General features: G+C 39.1%; 1 protein-coding gene across 1 annotated transcript in view; it reads left to right on the top strand.

Annotated features, from left to right (window-relative positions):
- Positions 1-19,230, top strand: part of GRIA4 (glutamate ionotropic receptor AMPA type subunit 4) — a 345,999-nt gene that overhangs the window by 255,129 nt on the left and 71,640 nt on the right. Inside the window, exons 6-7 of the mRNA XM_081799577.1 lie at positions 3,253-3,300; positions 15,530-15,688. Coding sequence (XP_081655703.1) covers positions 3,253-3,300; positions 15,530-15,688 — 207 coding nt within the window. The remainder of the gene's footprint in view (positions 1-3,252; positions 3,301-15,529; positions 15,689-19,230) is intronic.

The raw sequence follows: 19,230 nt of genomic DNA, 5'->3' as shown, positions 1-19,230 counted from the left end.
CAGTGGTTATTATACTTCTAACACGCAATTTAATATATGTTGATGCAGACTAGCTTGACATCTGCCAAAGTGAACTTTAAAAGTAGTTATGATGTTTACTTTACTATGATATCACCTGCCAAATTAAATAATGGCCTTTTCTCTGTATAAATGATAAATATACCACTATATGGATCAAGATTGCCAATACTTAGGATATCACAAGGATGATCGAACTGATGACCCATGTCCTCTGATTTTAAAAAAAGCAAGATTGAAATGGCTATATAAGGAAATCTTTTGGTTGCGAGTAATCCATAGTTTTTTAGATTATGTCAGCTTTTCATATATTATATATAGATGGTTATTGAACAAGATACATACACTAGTATAAAATCCTGCAAGGACTAAGGCAGGTCCTTTTAGATTTTTTGTCAAGGCTCACCAAGTATTTCTTGTTAACTCTGCAGTGTAGAGGGAAAGGAAGCTACACAGAGTGCCATTCTCCTTGCTTCATTAGAGCACCGTCTGGCCCAAGGGCTTGATCTCAGATGTGGTTCATTTTAGAGAAGTTAAGAATGTTTTCTCCTTTTTCTCTTTTCCTACCACATATTTCTTTGGTCAGGGTCTTTTGCTTAAGACAGGAAAAGAACCAAAGGCTGCAAAAGAGATTCAGATTTATCCATGAGTGGGCCATCACCCTCTGACACAGGAATTTTTAGTGGATGGATCACACTATGGAATTGAGATATTAAAATTCAGCAATAGACTGTCAAATTCGTATGGTAAAAGATTACCATAAGTCACCATCCGTAACTTGTGCATATCTGCATTATAATATATTGTATCAATTATGCTTTCTCGACTTATTCATTTATCTCTAAATAACTGTGATTTCCAAAACCAGAATGAATTTTGTTTCATTGGGCCAATCAACAGCTATTTCTTGAGAACTGTTGCATAGGATTCCCAAATAGGAAGTAAATCCATTATCAAAAAGAAAGATTATATTAATATAGTTAATGTTGAAAGACTGAATGATTTCCTCCTAAGATCAGGAACAGACAAGGATGCCCCCTCATCATTTATGTTGAATATTGTACTGAAGCTTTTAGCAAGGAAAAGAGATAAAAGGCATTCAGATTGGAAAAAAAAAAAAAAAAAAAGATTTTGTGAATAGAAAATCCTAAGGAATCTAATAAAAAATAAGGAATCTTAATTAGATTCCTAAGGAATCTAATAAAAAAATCTAATATGAGAACTAATAAGTAGATTCAGCAGGGTTTCAGGATATAAAGTCAATATAAAAAATTTCTGTACACTAGCAACTAACATTCTGAGAATGAAGTTAAGAGAATAATTCCGTTTATAACTTCCAATTACAATTTACAATTAATGAGAAACTGCTACTTCACCAATTCAGCAGGACTCTTTAGTTGGAGCTCCCGAACTTCCCTCCTCCCCCAGATACACACAGAGTAGTCCCTCTGAGAGAAATGGAGAAACTAGCTCAGTGACTCCTACACGTCAGGCAACTAAGAAAATAACCCACACTGAAATGAGTAGGAAAGGCTGAGACATACTCTTTCCATAAAAACTATACCCAGCACAGTACCAATCAAGAGGGCATCCCCAACTCCCAGCTTCTCCATGAGCAACAGAGGATTTGGACCATACATTTAGCACCCCAGCTTTTAAGGCTGTCACTCAAGAGACAGGCCCCCAAAACACCTACCTCTGAAAGCCAGTTGGTTATACATCCACAAGACCCACAGAACTACAGAAACCATTCTTAATGGGCTCATGAGCATTCACTGTTAACTATCCTCACAGGCCTTATTAGCACAGAGGGAGCAGGCAAAAATGCCCATCTCTAGTCTGTCCCTGAAAGGAAATTGACTACCTACTTTACAATCTGCTGCTGAGAGTCCATATGCAAGAGTCTGGCTGCATGCATTAAAGAACTGGCTGTGATCCCCCATGGAGCCCAGGGGAGCTGATGGGCATTTCTGTCACCTTCTCCCTCTGGCTCACTCCCACTATAAAACCAGGTTATCATCCTGTCTCTAGAAGAAGATTGTACACATGCCTGGTGCCCTGCGTTTGACTGTTGCCACTCAAGGGATGACTGGATCTGATAACCAATGGAGCTTGCATTCACAAATCCCACAGGACTGTAGTGAACAATGAGGCAGTTCTTAACAGGTATGCAAGAGTGCTCACCCAGGTATCCCCGCAGGGCTCAATGGAGAGGGAACTGGCAAGTCTTTCCCTGAAATGGGTTTGACTATATATTTCACAAGCTGTTTCTTGAGAGTTGGTCTTAAAATCAGCCTGCATCTAGGTACTGACTGTGATCCTTTCCTTTGGAACACTGTCAGGTCCCTCAACTACTAGGAGCCACTAAAAAAAAAAAGAAGGCTGTTTGAGTAATCACATAGATTTAAAAGACAACTAACAGTTTAGCCCATGCTGATTTGATGAGGCTCATCTCTATACGACTCCAGTGTGTCAAGACTGGTGGAGCTGTCTGTATTACCTAATGTGCAGAAACCAACCCACACGGGAAATCAAGAAAAATGAAGAAACGAGGAAATACATTCCAAACAAAAGAACAAAATAAATCTCCAGAAACAAACCTTAACGAAATGGAAATAAGTGATTTACACAATAGAGTTCAAAATAACAGTCATACAGTTGTTTGTTGAGGTCAGGAGAGCAAGGCATTAACAAAGTAAGCATTTCAACAAAGAGTTAGAAAATATTTTTTAAAAATACCAAACAAATCACAGAGCTGAAGAATACAATAACTAACTACAAAATTCAGTAGAGGTGTTCAACTAGACTAGAATAAGTGGAAAGAAAGATCAGCCAACTTGAAGACAAGGCAGTGGAATCTACCCAGAGAAGCAAAAAGAAAAAAAAAAAAAAAAAAAGAATGAAAGGACTGAAGATAGCTTAAGGGACTTAGGATATACCATCATGGACCAACAGATATATTATAGGGCTTCCAGAAGGAGAAGAGAGAGACAAAGGAGCAGAAAGCTTCTTCAAAGAAATAATGGCTGAAAACTTCCCTAACCTGGGGAAAGTCATATAAATCCAATTCCAGGAAGACCAAAAAATACCAAATAAGCTGCATCTTAAGAGATACACACCAAGACACGTTACAGTTAAGTTATTCACAAATTGAAGACAAAGAGAGCATCTTAAAAGCAGCAAGAGGAAAATAACTTGTTACGTACAAGGGAAGTACAACAAGACTATCAGCAGAAGCTTTATAAGAAGGGAGTGGGATCGGGCGCCTGGGTGGCTCAGATGGTTAAGCGTCTGCCTTCGGCTCAGGTCATGATCCCAGGGTCCTGGGATCGAGTCCCGCATTGGGCTCCCTGCTCCTTGGGAGCCTGCTTCTCCCTCTGCTTCTCTCTCTGTCTCTCATGAATAAATAAATATATAAAAAAAAATCTTAAAAAAAAAAAAAAAAAAAGAAGGGAGTGGGATGATGTATATATTCAAAGTGCTGATAGGAAAAAAACTGCTAACCAAGAATACTCTACCTGGCAAAGTTGTCCTTGAGAACTGAAGGAGAGATAAAGAATTTTCCAGACAAGCAGAGACTAAAAGAGTTGATCATGAATGGTTTTACAAGAAATGTTAATGTTTCAAGCTGAAATAAAAGGACATAAGTTAGTAACATAAAAACATATGAAAGTAGGGCGCCTAGGTGGCTCAGGCAGTTAAGCAACTGTCTTTGGCTCAGGTCATGATCCCAGGGTCCTGGGATTGAGTCCCTCATTGGGCTCCCTCTGCTCTTTGGGGAACCTACTTCTCCCTCTGCCTGCCACTACCCCCTGCTTGTGCTCTCTCTCCCTCTCTCTCCCTCTCTCTCTCTCTCTATATATATATATATATCAGATAAATAAATAAAATCTTAAAAAAATATATGAAAGTATAAAACCCACTGCTAATGGTAAGTATACAGAAAAATTCAGAATACTCCAGTATCGTCATAGTGGTGGGTAGATCACTTCTAACTCTAACATAAAGGTTAAAAAACTAAAATATTAGAAGTAATTATAACTACAATAATTTCTTAATATATACACAATATAAAAAGATGTAAATTGTGACATCAAAAACAAAATGTGGAAAGAAATGTGTAGAATTGTAGAGCTTTTGTATGCATTCAGTTTAGTTGTTAACAGCTTAAAATAGACTATTATAGCTATAAGATGTTTTATTAAAGCCTCATGGTAACCACAAAGCTAAAACTTATCATAGAAGAAACACAAAACATGAAGAGAAGGGAATCAAAACATACCACCTCAGAAAATCATCAAATCACAAAAGAAGAGAACAAGAGGGAAAGGAACAAAGGAACTACAAATCAACTAGAAAACAATTCACAAAATGTCAATACTAAATCTATTCCTACTGACATCTATTTAAATGTGAATGAACTATATTCTCCAATCAAAAGACATAGAGTGGCTGAATGAATTTAAAAAAGAAGGAAAGAAAGAAAAAAAAAGAAAAGACCTAACTTTGTGCTGCCTACGGAGACTCATTTCAGTTTTAAGGATACAAACAGACTGAACGTGAAAGAAGGGAAAAAACACCAGGCAAATGGAAACTGAGGAAAGGAGTTGTATCAGACAAATTGACTTGAAGCCAGAAACTATCACAAAAGACAAAGAATATCATTTTTAATGATAAAAGAGTTAATTCATCAATAAAATACAACATCTATAAATACTTTTGCACCCAACAGCAGGACATCTAAATATATAATAAAGCAAATATTAACATATCTGAAAAAGAAATATAGCAACCCAGAAATAGTAGGGAATTTAAATACCCCATTTTCCTCTTTTTTTTTTTTTTTAATTAAATTCAAGTTAGTTAACATATAGTGTATTATTAGTTTCAGGGTAGAGATCAGTGATTTATCATTTGCATATAACACCCAGTGCTCATTATATCAAGTGCCCTTCTTAACGCCCTTCACCCGGTTACTCCATCCCCCCACCCACTTCCCTTCCAACAACCCTCAGCTTATTCCCTATAGTTAAGAGTCTCTTATGGTTTGCCTCTCTCTCTGTTTTTATCTTATGTTATTTTTCCTTCCCTTCCCCTATGATCGTCTGTTTCATTTCTTAAATTCCACATGAGTGAAATCATATAGTATTTGTCTTTCTCTGACTGCCTTATTTCACTTAGCATAATATACTCTAGTTCCATCCATGTCATTACAAATGGCAAGATTTCATTCTTTTTGATGGCTGAGTAATATTCCATTATATATACACGTGTGCGTGCATGCACATACACACACCACATCTTCTTTATTAATTCGTCTGTCAGTGGACATCTGGCCTCTTTCCATAGTTTGGCTATTGTGGATATTGCTGCTGTAAACATTGGGGTGCATATGCCCCTCTGAATCCAATTTATCCAAAGGATTTTTGTATCCTTTGGATAAATTCCTAGTAGTGCAATTGCTGGGTCGAAGGGTAGCTCTATTTTCAACTTTTTGAGGAACCTCCATACTGTTTTCCAGAGCGGCTGCACCAGCTTGCATTCCCAACAGTGTAGGAGGGTTCCCCTTTCTCTGCATCCTCTCCAACATCTGTTGCTTCCCGAGTTGTTAATTTTAGCCATTCTGACTGGTGTGAGATGGTATCTCATTGTGGTTTTGATTTGTATTTCCCTGATGCCGAGTGATGTTGACCACCTTTTTATGTGTCTGCTGGCCATTTGTATGTCTTCTTTAGAGAAATGTCTGTTTATGTCTTCTGCCCATTTCTTGACTGTATTTTTGTTTCAATACCCCATTTTCAATAATGGCTAGATCCTTGATACAGAATATTCAACAAGGAGACATGGATTTAAACTGCCTGTTGGACCACACGGGCCTAACAGACAGCGACAGAATATTCCATTTAAGAGCAGCAGAATATACATTCTTTTCAAGCACATACAGAACATCCTGCAGGATAGATCATATGTTAGGCCACAAAACAAGTCTTCATCAATTTAAAAAGCCTGAAATTATATCATGCAACCTTTCTAACCACATAGATATGAAGCTAGAGATCAATTACCAGAAGAAATTTCAAAAGTGTGCAGATACATGGAGATTAAACAAATGCTCCTAAACAACTAATGGCTTAAATAAGAAATTAAAAGAGAAATAGAAAAGTTCCTTGAGAAAGTGAAAAGGGGGAAACATAACATACTGGAACATGTGGAATAGAGCAAAAGCAGGTCTGAGAAAGAAGTTCATAGTGATAAATGCCTACATTAAGAAAAAAGAAAAATCAAATGAACAATCTAACTTTATACCTCAAGGAACTAGAAAAAGAAGAACAAACTAAGCTCAAAGTTTGTAGAAGAAAGGAAAAAACAAAGGTCAGAGTGAACATACATGAAATAGAGACTAGAAAGACAATAGATCAATGAAACTGAGAGCTGGTTTTATGAAAAGATAAACAAAATCGACAAATCTTTAGACTAAGAAAAAAAGAACACTTAAAATAAGAAATGTAAGAAGATACATTACAACTCATGATACAAATACAAAGGATAGTAAGAAAGTGCTTATAAACAATTACAAACCAACACATTAGAAGAACACTAGAAGAACCAGATAAGTTCCCAGAAGTACACAACCTACTATGCATGAATTATGATGAAAAAGAAAGACCAATTAACAAGTAAAGAGTTTGAATCAGTAATCAAAACACTCCCACCAAAAAAGTCTAGAACCAAATGGTTTCATGGGCAAATTCTACGAAACGCTAAAAGAAGAATTAATACCAATCCTTTTGAAATTATTCCAACAAATAGAAGAGGAAGGAACACTCCCAAAATAATTTTAAAAAGCCAGTGTTACATTGATACCAAAGTCAGACAGGGACAGTACCAAAAAAAAAGTAAATTAAAGGCTTATATTCCTGATGAATGTGGATGCAGAAATCCTCAACAAAATATTAGCAGATCAAATTCAACAATATATTAAAAAGATCATACCAAGATCATACCAATATCAAGAGTGATTTATCTCAGATGTAAAGATGGCTCAAAATCCACAACTCAGTCACCGTGATACACCACATTAACAAAAGGATAAAAACCACATGATCATCTCATTAGATGCATAAAAAGCATTTGACAAAATTCAACATTATCTCATGATAAAAACTGGGTATAGAAGGAACATAACATAACAAAAGCCATGTATAACAAGCCCACATCTAACATCATACATCAATGTTGAAAAGCTGTAAAAGCTTTTCCTCTAAGGTCAGGAACAACACAAGGGTGTCCATTCTCACCACTGTTTTTCAGTGTAGTACTAGATGTCCCAGCCAGAGCAATTAAGCAAGAAAAGAAATAAAAGACATCCAAATTGGAAAGGAAGACATAAACTGTAGATGATACAATATAATATACAGAAAGCCTTAATGATTCCACCAAAAATCTATTAGAATAAATGACTTCATTAAAGATGTAGAATATAAAATCAATATACAAAACTCAGCTATGTTTCTGTACAATAACAACAAACTATCAGAGAAATTAAGAAAACAGTCTTGTTTACAAAAGCATCAGAAACAATATAAATACTTAGGAATAAGTATTTATTAACAAAGGAGGTGAAAGATCTCTACAGTGAAAACTCTAAGACATGGATGAAAGAAGACACAGATAAATGGAAAAATATTGTGTGTTCATAGAATGGAAGTATTAATATTGTTAAAATTTCCATACTACCCAAAGCAGTCTACAGATTGAATGCAACCCCTATCAAGATTAAAATAGCATATTTCACAGAGGTAGAGAAAACAATCCTAAAATTTGTATGGAGCCACAAAAGATCGCAAAAGGCTAAAGCAATCTTGAGAAAGAAGAACAAAGCTGGAGGCAACCACACTTCCTGATTCAAGCTGTATTACCAAGCTTATAATGATCAAAACAGTGTGGTATTGGAATAAAAACAGACACAGAGCAGTGGAACAGATTATGGAGCCCAGGGTACAACCTGGCATCTGCAGTCGATTAACTTCCATCAAAGGAGCCAGGAGTGCAGTAGGGGAAGGGGAGTCTCTTCAATGAGTGCTGTTGGGAAACTAAATATCCACATCTAAGCAGGGCCCTTATCTTACACCATATGCAAAAATTAATTCAAACATGGTTAAGTTCTTCAGCGTAAGACCTGAGACTGTAAAACTCCTAGAAGAAGGCCTGGGAAGTAATCCCGTTGACGTTGATCTTACGGTGTTTTTTTTGGATCTGACTCCAAAAGCACAGCAACAAAAAGCAAAAACAAACGAGTGGGACCCGGACAAAGTAAAAAGCTTCCACCTGCCAAAGGAAGCCGTTCAACAAGGCGGACAGGCAACCTATGGAATGGGAGAGAAAATTTGCAAACCACCTATCTAACAAGGGATATTAATACCCGGAATACAAGGAATTTTTACAACTCAATAGCAAAAACAAAACAAAACAAAACCCACAACAACAACAAACAAATACCTCAATTAAAGAGGGGGCACCTGGTGGCTCAGTCGTTAAGCGTCTGCCTTCAGCTCAGGTCATGATCCTGGAGTCCCGGGATCAAGCCCAGCATTGGGCTCCCTGCTCAGCGGGGAGTCTGCTTCTCCCTCTCCCTCTCCCTCTGGCTTGTGCTCGCTCTCTCTCACTCTCTCTCAAATAAATAAATAAAATCTTTTTAAAAAAATAAATAAAAAATAAAAATGGGCAAAAGACTATTTTAACAAAAAAGACACACAGATGGCCAATAGTACATGAAAAAGTGCTCAGCATCACTAATCATGAGGGAAATGCTAATCAAAGCCACAATGAGATATTAGCTCACACCTGTTAGCACAGCTATTATCTGAAAGAGAGAATCAAATGCTGGTAAGGGTGTAGAAAAATGGGAATCCCTGTGCACTGTTGGTGGAAATGGGAACTGATGCAGCCCCTACGGAAAACAATATGGAGATTCTTCAGAAAATTAAAAATAACAATCCAACTTCTAGGTTATATATCCAAAGGAAAAGAATAATATCTAAAAGATATCTATACTCCTATGTTCATTGTAGCATTATTCACAGTAGCCAAAGTATAGAAACAGCCTAAGTGTCCATCAACAGATGAATGGATAAAATATATATGTACATCAGCCATAAAAGAGAAGGAAACTCCACCATTTCTGACACCATGGATGAACCAGGATGGCATAATGCTAAATGAAAGAAGACAGTAAGACAAACACTGCATGGTATCACCTATATTGGGAATTTTTTTAAGAAATCTAACTCATAGATTAACTCTTCGAGAACAGTGTTGCTAGCCAGGAGCTGGAGGGTGGAGAACATAGAAGAAGTTAGTAGAAGGCTACAAACTTTCAGTTATGAGATGAATATGGTCTCGGAATCTAATATGTAACATGGTAGCTGTAGCTTGTAATACTGTATTATGTAAATGAAATTTGCCAAGAGAGTAGAACTGAAGGGTTCTCACCAAAAGAGACAAAAATGAAGGTAAACATGTGAGGTGATGGATGTGTTAATTAACTCGATGGTGGGAACGCTTTCACGAGGTATACGTACGTCAAATCATCACGTTGTACACTTTAGGTATATTACAAGTGTACTTGTCAGTTATACCTCAATAAACCTGAAGAAAAGACTGATTTAACAGTAGTAGCAAGAACTGATTTCTAAAATAATAATTCTTACTGGTTACTGGTGGCTACAAGTAGTCCAGACGCTATAAAATATTCTGTAGTCATAACATTGAAAAAGAAAGCAGAAGGTATGAAGGCCAACTCATGTTTACCAAAAAGAGAAGAATGAAGCAAGACAGACATCAGAAATCCGTATGTGCTGCCTAAAATATATCATGAATTTACAAGCACACATTTTTAAAGTAAAAGTTAAGGAACTCCCTTATAATTAAGCAGGGTTATCTCCACAGAGAAGCCGAATTTCATTATGGATTTTTTTTTATTCTTTTCAAATGATAATCCTCTAAACCAAGAAAGAAAACAAGTAATGTCCCAGAAATATTGGCTTCTTAATGGCCATTAAATCCTTTACCTGGAATATCAAAGGCAGATTTCACATATTTAAATAAAATAACATTCCATTTCATTATGAGTAAGGATGCAGATGGGTTGTGAAAGCTCATCAGCACTACTCAAAACTGTCTTTTCATTATCCATAAGTTAAATTTATCATCTTCAATTAACTATGATTCAATATCATGCATCCTTCTGTCTTGATGAAACGGGAATAGACTGATGTTCTCCATGTCCCACTGGTTCGCTTTGCTGCTCGTGCAGTGGGCTGGGACCTCACCTCCCCAGCCAAGGGCCGAAAGAAACGAGGATCCCTTTCCTTTGTGACTCAAACTTTAGCCTGCTAAGCATCCAGGAAGACCCACAAGAGTTGATGCCATCCGAATAGCATGAGCTTTGCCTGATACGTAAGTGCAGGGATGTGCCCCTCCCGGGTTCTTGAAATTTTTCTGATATCACTGCTGCTGTCATTCGGCACATTAAGGATGAGTAAAATTTGTAAGAAAGGAAAGATTGCTAAAATCTTTCTTCCCTCTGTCTTGTTTTTGGTTTGTATGTGGGAATGTTTTACTTAGACACACCTGTCGTCTAATTGTATCTCATTAGATTAAACTCTGTTCTAGAAATTTCCAAGATACTTAGAAGCAGGAAAACTTTATCTGTTGGTTGACTATAGTCTGTTTTTCAGAGATTTAAGTAAGAAAAATGCTTCCCTACTTTGCCCATCGACTTTCTCATTTCCAGTTCTTTGTTTACTTTGCTCCCGGATTTTTTGTTGTTGCTGTTGTTGTTTAAGACAAGTATGATCATATCATTTCCCAGCTTAAAGTATTTCTTTGGCTCTAGGCTGCAAATGCAGTAAAAGGATTCCGGGGCTTTGTGAAAGGGAAAGACCCTGAGATCTCTCCAGCCCTCCCTGCTAATGCCTGTCATCTCACCTCTCCATAAAACTTCCTGCAGTTCTCAAAAGGACACACAGCCCATTTGTTACCATGTCCTACCAAACCTAGGCACCACACTGCCCACATCCTTAAGGGTGGAGCATTGACACTCTTGTCCCTAAGGCACAAAATCCTTCCAGTTTTATCCCTCCTAACCCCAGATCCTCTCTCCCGCTCCACCCTACATGTGCCCCTTCCCAAAACCAGACAGTTCCCAGATACCTGATACCTCTTTTATCTTCGCAGCTTTAGCTTTGTCTCCCTGGGAGGCAATTCTGAGTCCACCCAATCTTGATAAACAGTCACTTCTTCCAGAAAGCTGTCCTTATGTACTGAATCTGATAGTGCCTCTTCAGGGCTCACAAGTCACCCCAGGTACCAGTAATATAGAATGCAGTTATTTTTTTTCATCCATGAGCTCATTATTTTACCCCTCCTCTGTACCAAGTATTGTCCACCATCTGTCACTCAGCTGCAAATAAGATACTTCAAGCACACTGCGAGCTCATCAGAGGAAGAAACAATGTCTTATTTGACCTTCTAAAAAGTACCCTTACCCTCCCTCTTTGTTAAAGGGCTGCCTATCCTCCAGCATCCAGCTTCTGTCATTGTGTTTAGTTTGTTGCTATAATTGTTCTAATTAGCCCTCAACATAGATGCTTATTCTATAGACTGCAAAATGGGGGTTCAGTGTAATTCGCCCAAGATCACACAGATCCTGAGTCTCAAAAGCAAGATTGAAACTCTGTCCTGTCTGATTGCAAAGAATAAATAAATCAAATAAATAAAATTAGTAAATACCTGATGTAGCCACAAAGTGAGCATTCATTTAGATATTACTTATACCACCCCTGAGGGGGATCTGGCCTTACAGACAATCTCTGTATTTGTATTCACAGCTTCCTTCTGCCCTCCTCCAGCAGTCAGAGTAGTTAAATACGGCCACCAGGAGCAACAAGAAGCTGTTGACATTGTTGCACCTGCAAGGCAAATTCTTAAAATCTTGGTCTCATTTAGATGTCTAATTTTTTAAAATATATTCCATTTACATTTAGGAAAACACCTGGCTCTTTCTTGAAGTAGTATAAAATTACGGAACGATCAGGGTATATCATTAAAGATTAACCACAGCTCTTGCTTACCTGTCCCTGACCTCACCACACACAAACACACAGACATGCACACACCATCCATGCCTCGTTTGGAAGGTAAGGAAGTTAAGATACAGAAAGTAAAGTGATTTGTCCACATGTAGGCATCTGGTTGATGTCAGAATGGGGCCTAGAACTCAGTTCCCCATATTTGCAGACTAGCACATTTTTACTCACAGGCAATGACCCCACTCAAGATTCCATGAATGTGAAGACTTTTTTTTTTTACCTTTTTCTTTGTGCTTACTGTATTTTTAACTTTTCTGCATTGAGCACGTCTGATTCCACCATCTACATACTTGGTTACCAAAAATGCATACTTTAAGTCAATTTCTTAACAACCTGGTTTTTAAAAGATGTTAAAAGGAAACCTCTCCCATTCTACTTGGCAGCGCTTCTGTTAACCATACAAGAGCTGTCTCAATATGATTTCATTGTCCTTTGAGCCTGAAATGCAAAACAGCAGAAATATAATCAGAATTGGTCACACCCTAAAGGATGAGCATTTATTAAGCACCTGTGATGTGATGGATTTACAGATTTACATCAATAGTCAGCGGGATATCCAAAGTCCTGCCATTTATTATTATCCTTTTGCTTCTTTACCCCCAGAGGATATATGAACTGTCAGTGGAAATTAAAAGGAAAACCAAGTTGAAAGTTAATCTTTCCTTAGGATGTCAGTAGATTATATAGAGAGACTATATATACTGTTTACTTAGTTACTAACCACTGATTTCACACACACACACACACACACACACACACACACACACTCTGTAGAGTTACAATTTTACAACAGTGTCTCCTAGAACCTTCCTTCCACAATACTCTCTGGGTAAAAACTGAAGTCTCAATAGGCACCAAGGTAACTGTTTCCAAGAAAACGACTTCATAGCCTAGATCCTATCACTTTTCTATATAAAACTATTTTAAAGTGTATGAAAGGAAAAATATTGCCTGTACTCAGACAGACATAGCTAAAATTAACGGAGCCACCCACCACTCATTCAGGTCAGAACTGAAAGAACTTTAAAATCCGATGTGGTATTTTTTCCTTCTCCTTCAGCATATCCGGATGGAATCAGAGAAATGTGTACTGTTATTTATCAGTGAGATTTGACATCCGAGGGTTCTTCTGAAGGCTGCAGCTTTGCCTGTGTGTCTGGCAGCTGTGGGAGAGGCTGTGCAAGGAAGCGTGGCCGGTCTTCTGTTTCAGCCGTGCTGAAAGAACTAATAATGTCATCAGTTAGCAACTAATGCAATAGTTGAATCGCTGTGGCTTTTAGAAAACGAATATTTTTTGCCTGCCCGTGGGTCTGCCCTCTCTTCTCTTCGGAGCAAACAAATGTCGGCTGACATTTTACTAGCTAGAGATTGATGGACAGTGCTTTTCCCATTTCAAAAACATGGATTTGCTTTCTGGTGTCTAGTTTCTCTCCCAGTGAAACGAGAGTGTTACTGATGAGCTGTCAAATTAGCTGGCACATAATAGGCAGGGGATAAATATTTGTTGAGGGAATTAATTAATAACAGCTATCATGTACTGAATTCAAACCAGATGTGCTAGTGACTTTAGCATTGTTATTCTCATTTTGCACATGGGAAACCCACGGCCAGTAAGTTACAGAGGTGGATTCAGGATGTGGACAGTTTTCGACAGTATACCCCTCTCTCCTCTTACCTTGGGTAAGAATCCACGGGAGCCTAGGGCGGAAAAGGCCAGTGCAAGAATCATCTTGGTTCTCCTGTGTATTTGCTATATGATCTTCAGTAGTTTTTCTTTAATCTACTGAGCCTTGGTTTCCTTATTTGTAAAATAAGTCTAATAATAGGATGTATCTCATCTTGTTAGGAGAACCAAACTAGATCATCTGTGTCAAGTGCTCAGCACAATGCCCAGCACAGAAGCCCACCATCAGTATTAGCTATAAATACACACTCCTGGGGCTCTCCAGAGCAACCTCGCTTCGTTGTCAGTAGACTGGTCTGTTTCTTCTTAGATAGCCAAACAGCAGTGTGCATATATAGCCTGCTTGTTATAACGAAAAACAGAAGTTTCCGAAACCGAGGCTGAGACACATTATGGCAGAGGCAACCCCAGGCCCTGGTCTTCTCCCTGATTGTTGCGCCGATTCCCATGCTAACTGCGGGGTCAGTGCTGCGGAGTTTATTTTAGCCAAAAAATAGAAAAAACACTTTCCCTTAGTTCACTCACACAATTGAATCAAATTCACATAAAAACAAAAACAAAACAAAACAAAAAACTTGGGTCGCCTGGGTGGCTCAGTTGGTGAAGCGTCTGCCTTCGGCTCAGGTCATGATTCTGGGTCCTGGGATCGAGCCCCTCGTCATTGGGCTCCTTGCTCTACGGGAGTCTGCCCCCACCCTGCTTGTTCTCTGTCTCTCAAATAAATAAATAAAATCTTTAAAACAGATAAAAATATATATATTTAAAATTTAAAAAAAAACACTTCACTAAATACTAAGAGAAAACCAAAAAAAAAATACAGATGCTAGAAACTCACGTGCGCACATGTGTTTATGTTGGGGGAGTTACTTTTCTCTGAGCTGATACCTTTGGTTTTATTAATTCACTTACCTAATAGGTTTTTTCCCCCTCTTCTTCTAATTGCCCATTTGTTTTACACTTGTATTGAGTGTTTGTTTTTGTAAAGCACCTTAAATACTTAGCAGGAAAAAAGGCCAGGTATAAAAAAATTGATAGATAGGAAGAGGAAAGTAAACAACTTTACAAAATTTTTGCAATTCACCTGTGGACGGAGCGAGAACACTCTTCCCTCAGCCCACCTGGTGAGCACCATCTTGTTTCCCAGCACACAGAAGTCCATAAATGTCCTGTCTTGCTCTCTTCTCTTCCGCTACCATGTCCCAGGACTTTGAGGATTGTAGTGACTCATAGAATCAAAGCTTTTACCCTCTCTGGCTCAAATTATTGGCTCCGTCTGCTTTCAGACCACTTTGTAATTAAACTGAACCCCCCTAAACAGGTGCTACCCATCACAGACTCAATGTGTCATAATACCTTGATATTCCCTTCACATAAGACACATTTCTACATATCTGTGTGAGATCCATGCTTCATAAAAGGCATTCAGAGGCATTCAAGAAATACTTGTTAAATTGAGCTGGACTGAAAATATTTTTATCCTTTTCTCATGTATTAGATTTGGAATGACAGAATTTAACAGCTAAATTAGGCATAATTGAACCCTCCACTGTTTCCAGCCATTGCTTTATCAGAAATCTAGATAGATATCCATGTTTGTTATTAACTTATGTTACCATTGAAGAGCTGAAATGTCTAATGAACTAAACTTAGCAAACTGCCATACTGATTTCCATAGGGATTCAAGGATATTTCTCTTGAGAGATTTGTACATGGTGGAGCCAATGTTACAGGATTCCAGTTGGTCGATTTTAACACACCTATGGTGACCAAACTAATGGATCGTTGGAAGAAACTAGACCAGAGAGAGTATCCAGGATCTGAGACTCCTCCAAAGGTATGTGTTTACAGTACGAGAGCCAAAACAAGAAGGCAGAGTGCTATCTTGCTTGCCTGTGGCTGGGTGTGTGTGTTGCGTGACTCAAATTTTTCACCACTCTACCCACATCTGCAAATGACCGCCCACAAGGATTGATTTGGGGGTCACAACCAAATTTTAGCAAGTAGGCAAATTTACAAATACAGGATCCATGAATGAGGAGGATCAAATGCACTCCCTTCAATTGTACTTGATTTTTTTGGTGTCTCATCAAAGATGTAAAACATGATTTCTGATCTTGTGACTCCCTGCCCTAATGCAAAAGAAATCTTCTGGAATAAAGATATTCCACAAGATAGGCCTAGCAAGTCTTTCCAGTCAGATGTGCTTTTGCTTCCTGTCTGGCCAGCCAAACTGAACTGCCCTACATTTTCCCCTCCTACCCAGTCCCTCTGCTCTTGCCTGGACCTCCACTGCTCTCCACTTCATTTCCATCTGTCAAATCCAACCACCTACTGAGCATTTATCTCAAATGCTGCTTTCTCTATGAAGCCTTTCCTTAGTTTTCCAGAAAATATGAGCCTTTCCGGCTGTGTGACCTCCATAATATTTGACTGTGTTATTCTCACCAAGGACTTACCATAATTTTTTACGTACTTCTTGTTTCCCTTCGCTAAACTCCTATGGAGCAGTAACGATCTGGGACCCATCCTTCTTGTCCTTGCAATTCCCAGCCAGTGTCCAGCACCTTTTTCAAAGAGCTCACAGATACAGAAATAACAGTTATTTCATTCTTGCAACCACCACAAGAAATAGTCACTGTTATCTTGTTCGGTTTGGTTTTGCTCTGTTTTGTGTTCCATAGCTGAAAAATGCACACATTCCCATAAAACTATGAGTAGCAGAGTTAGAATTCATGGAGTTCTTTCTTCTCAAAGCCCAGACTCCTGGCGTTGAGCTATGATTCTGCCAAACTCTGTCTTGTTATCTGCAAACCTTGGTAAACAGAGCTCACTTCTCCGTTGCAATCACTAGTTAAAGCAGGAAATAACTCTCGGCCAAGACCTTAGTTTTACCCTGCCCTAAAATGAAGTATTTATTCAATAAGAATTTTCTAGATGCCATCTAGAAGTATGCGCCCATAAATATGATTTCTTGGACTTTAACACAGTAAGACATGTGGGAGGGAATTAAATCCCTTGAAAAGGTAAAACCTATTTAAACTTCTGCCTCTTTCCATGTCTCAGCTCTATGACCTCTCAAAGGTCTTTGCTGCTCTAGCTGGCTATCTGCTCTGTTCTGCCCTGCTCTGTATGATATCTGCCCCCCTCTGTATGATATCTGACCCCTGTATGATATCTGCCCCCCTCTGTATGATATCTGCCCCCTCTATGATATCTGCCCCCCTCTCTATATCTGCCCCCCTCTATGATATCTGCCCTTTTTCCTGGTTCACTTGTTTCATACAAATGCATGGACTTCTTAAAACACAGCAAGTGCATTTGCTTTTTGGTACCATCTCTTCTCAGCTTTTTCCCCCGTATTAAAAAAGCAACAGTGTTTTTTTCCTTTTTCCTTTCTTGATCCTAAAATACTAGCAGTGCATTCTTCTCATGCCCTTTATGTCTTTAGTATGTTCTCCTTTATTTCTTTTTTTTATTTTCTTTACAAAACAAAATGATTTGGTGGCTTTCTCTAGTCAAAGATGTGCTTGGTCCATGCAGGGGAGGAGGTACATTCCTGTTTGGTTTCGCACCTTGCTTAAGCACCTTCATTTCCGTCAGCCTCCCCATCCCAGTGGTGGGGGTGTAAGCCTGTCCATAAATCTATTTTGTCACGTCTTTGAAGAATGTATTGCAAGGCTGTTGATTTATATGTCCCACGTACATCTTTCTGATGAAGTTTTTTTTTTTTTTTAAAGATTTTATTTATTTATTTGACAGAGAGAGAGATAGCGAGAGCAGGAACACAAGCAGGGGGAGTGGGAGAGGGAGAAGCAGGCTTCCCGCCAAGCAGGGAGCCCGATGTGGGGACTCGATCCCAGGACCCTGGGATCATGACTTGAGCCGAAGGCAGACGCTTAACGACTGAGCCACCCAGGCACCCCTCTGATGAAGCTTTTTAACCAGGTTCTCTACCCTTGTAAGGTTCTTTGTTAGGATTTCTCTTCTTTATCTCATCCACGTTTCAGCCTCTTTCCCACAATGCCGGCTGGTGTGCCTACTACTCCTGGGGCCTAAGTTTGCTTCCTGCAATTTGAACTTCAAATGATTTTTTTTTTCTTTTGCAAGCAGCCAAGCAAGGAGATCATCCTCCATATTCCACAGCACAGAACTACCTCTGGCATAGGCTTAGAATGTGTTCCTCCCTGAAAACTGACAGTATGGATTTCCTGAAACAGATCGTGCAGGTTTTTGGCCATGATTAGCCATTGGTGCTCTGCGGTGCTTCAGGAAAATTGTCCCCTCTTTTCCACGTGTTCAGGAAGTCCCTAGTCAAACTGTACAGATGTTCCCTGTTCCTTTTATTTTCAGCTTAAACTTAAGTTACACTTTCTTCTGTTTTTCCTCTGAGTAGTGCTTTTCCTAGCCCGAATAATGTTTTTCTCAAGGGCTTTGTCTTTTCTCCCAGAGAAGTGAGGGGGAGTCCTCAGAAAGCACATGGCGTGCACTTCACTTCTCCACCCTGGCCCTGGGTTACAGTGGAAATGGGGGTGGGGGGGGAGACTCATCACTCCCGCACACGTACTCACAACAGGTGGGGGCAGAACGATGCTCATTCCTATGGAGCGCCGTGACCAGTGTTAAATCAGCAAGTGTTATTTCTGGCATCTTAGATCTAAGGAGTGGTAAACATTCCCACATTCTTCTGAGAAGCCAAACCCACATATACACTTCAAGTCAGCAAACAAATGTGAAATCTCAAGGAGCCGTGCTCGGCATTTCGGAAGAGGCATCCCTGCCCATCCTGGGACAACCACAGCCCGGGAGCCAAGGCAGAAGGTGGCCGTCATGCACTTAGCCGCTTATACTTTATCTCTTGCTACTCAGACACGACAAAAAGAGGTCTTGCTTTTCTCAGCTGATGGAAAATTGTGCATTCGAATTTCTGTTCTTCAGAGTGTGTTTTCTCCTTTTAAAATCAGAGTGGTAAAGGAGCGCCTGAGTGGCTCAGTCGGCTAAGCGTCCCACTCTTGATCTCAGCTCAGGTCTTGATCAGGGTCTCAGGGTCCTGATTTTAAGCCCCACATTGGGCTCCATGGAGCCTACTTTAAAAAAAAAAAAAAAAATCAGGGCGCCTGGGTGGCTCAGTTGGTTAAGCGACTGCCTTCGGCTCAGGTCAATATCCTGGAGTCCCTGGATTGAGTCCCGCATCGGGCTCCCTGCTCGGCAGGGAGTCTGCTTCTCCCTCTGACCCTCCCCCCGTCTCATGTGCTCTCTCTCTCTCTCTCTCAAATAAATAAATAAAATCTTTAAAAAAAAAAAAAAATCAGAGTGGTAAGATTTGGTATACATTCTTTATAATAAAATGATAATAGAAATTTATTTTTTATTTTTTAT

Source organism: Leptonychotes weddellii, chromosome 11 (genome assembly GCF_054177405.1).
Source record: "Leptonychotes weddellii isolate Sample4059 chromosome 11, ASM5417740v2, whole genome shotgun sequence".
NCBI lineage: Eukaryota > Metazoa > Chordata > Mammalia > Carnivora > Phocidae > Leptonychotes > Leptonychotes weddellii.
This window is presented reverse-complemented; position numbering and strand designations above follow the sequence as displayed.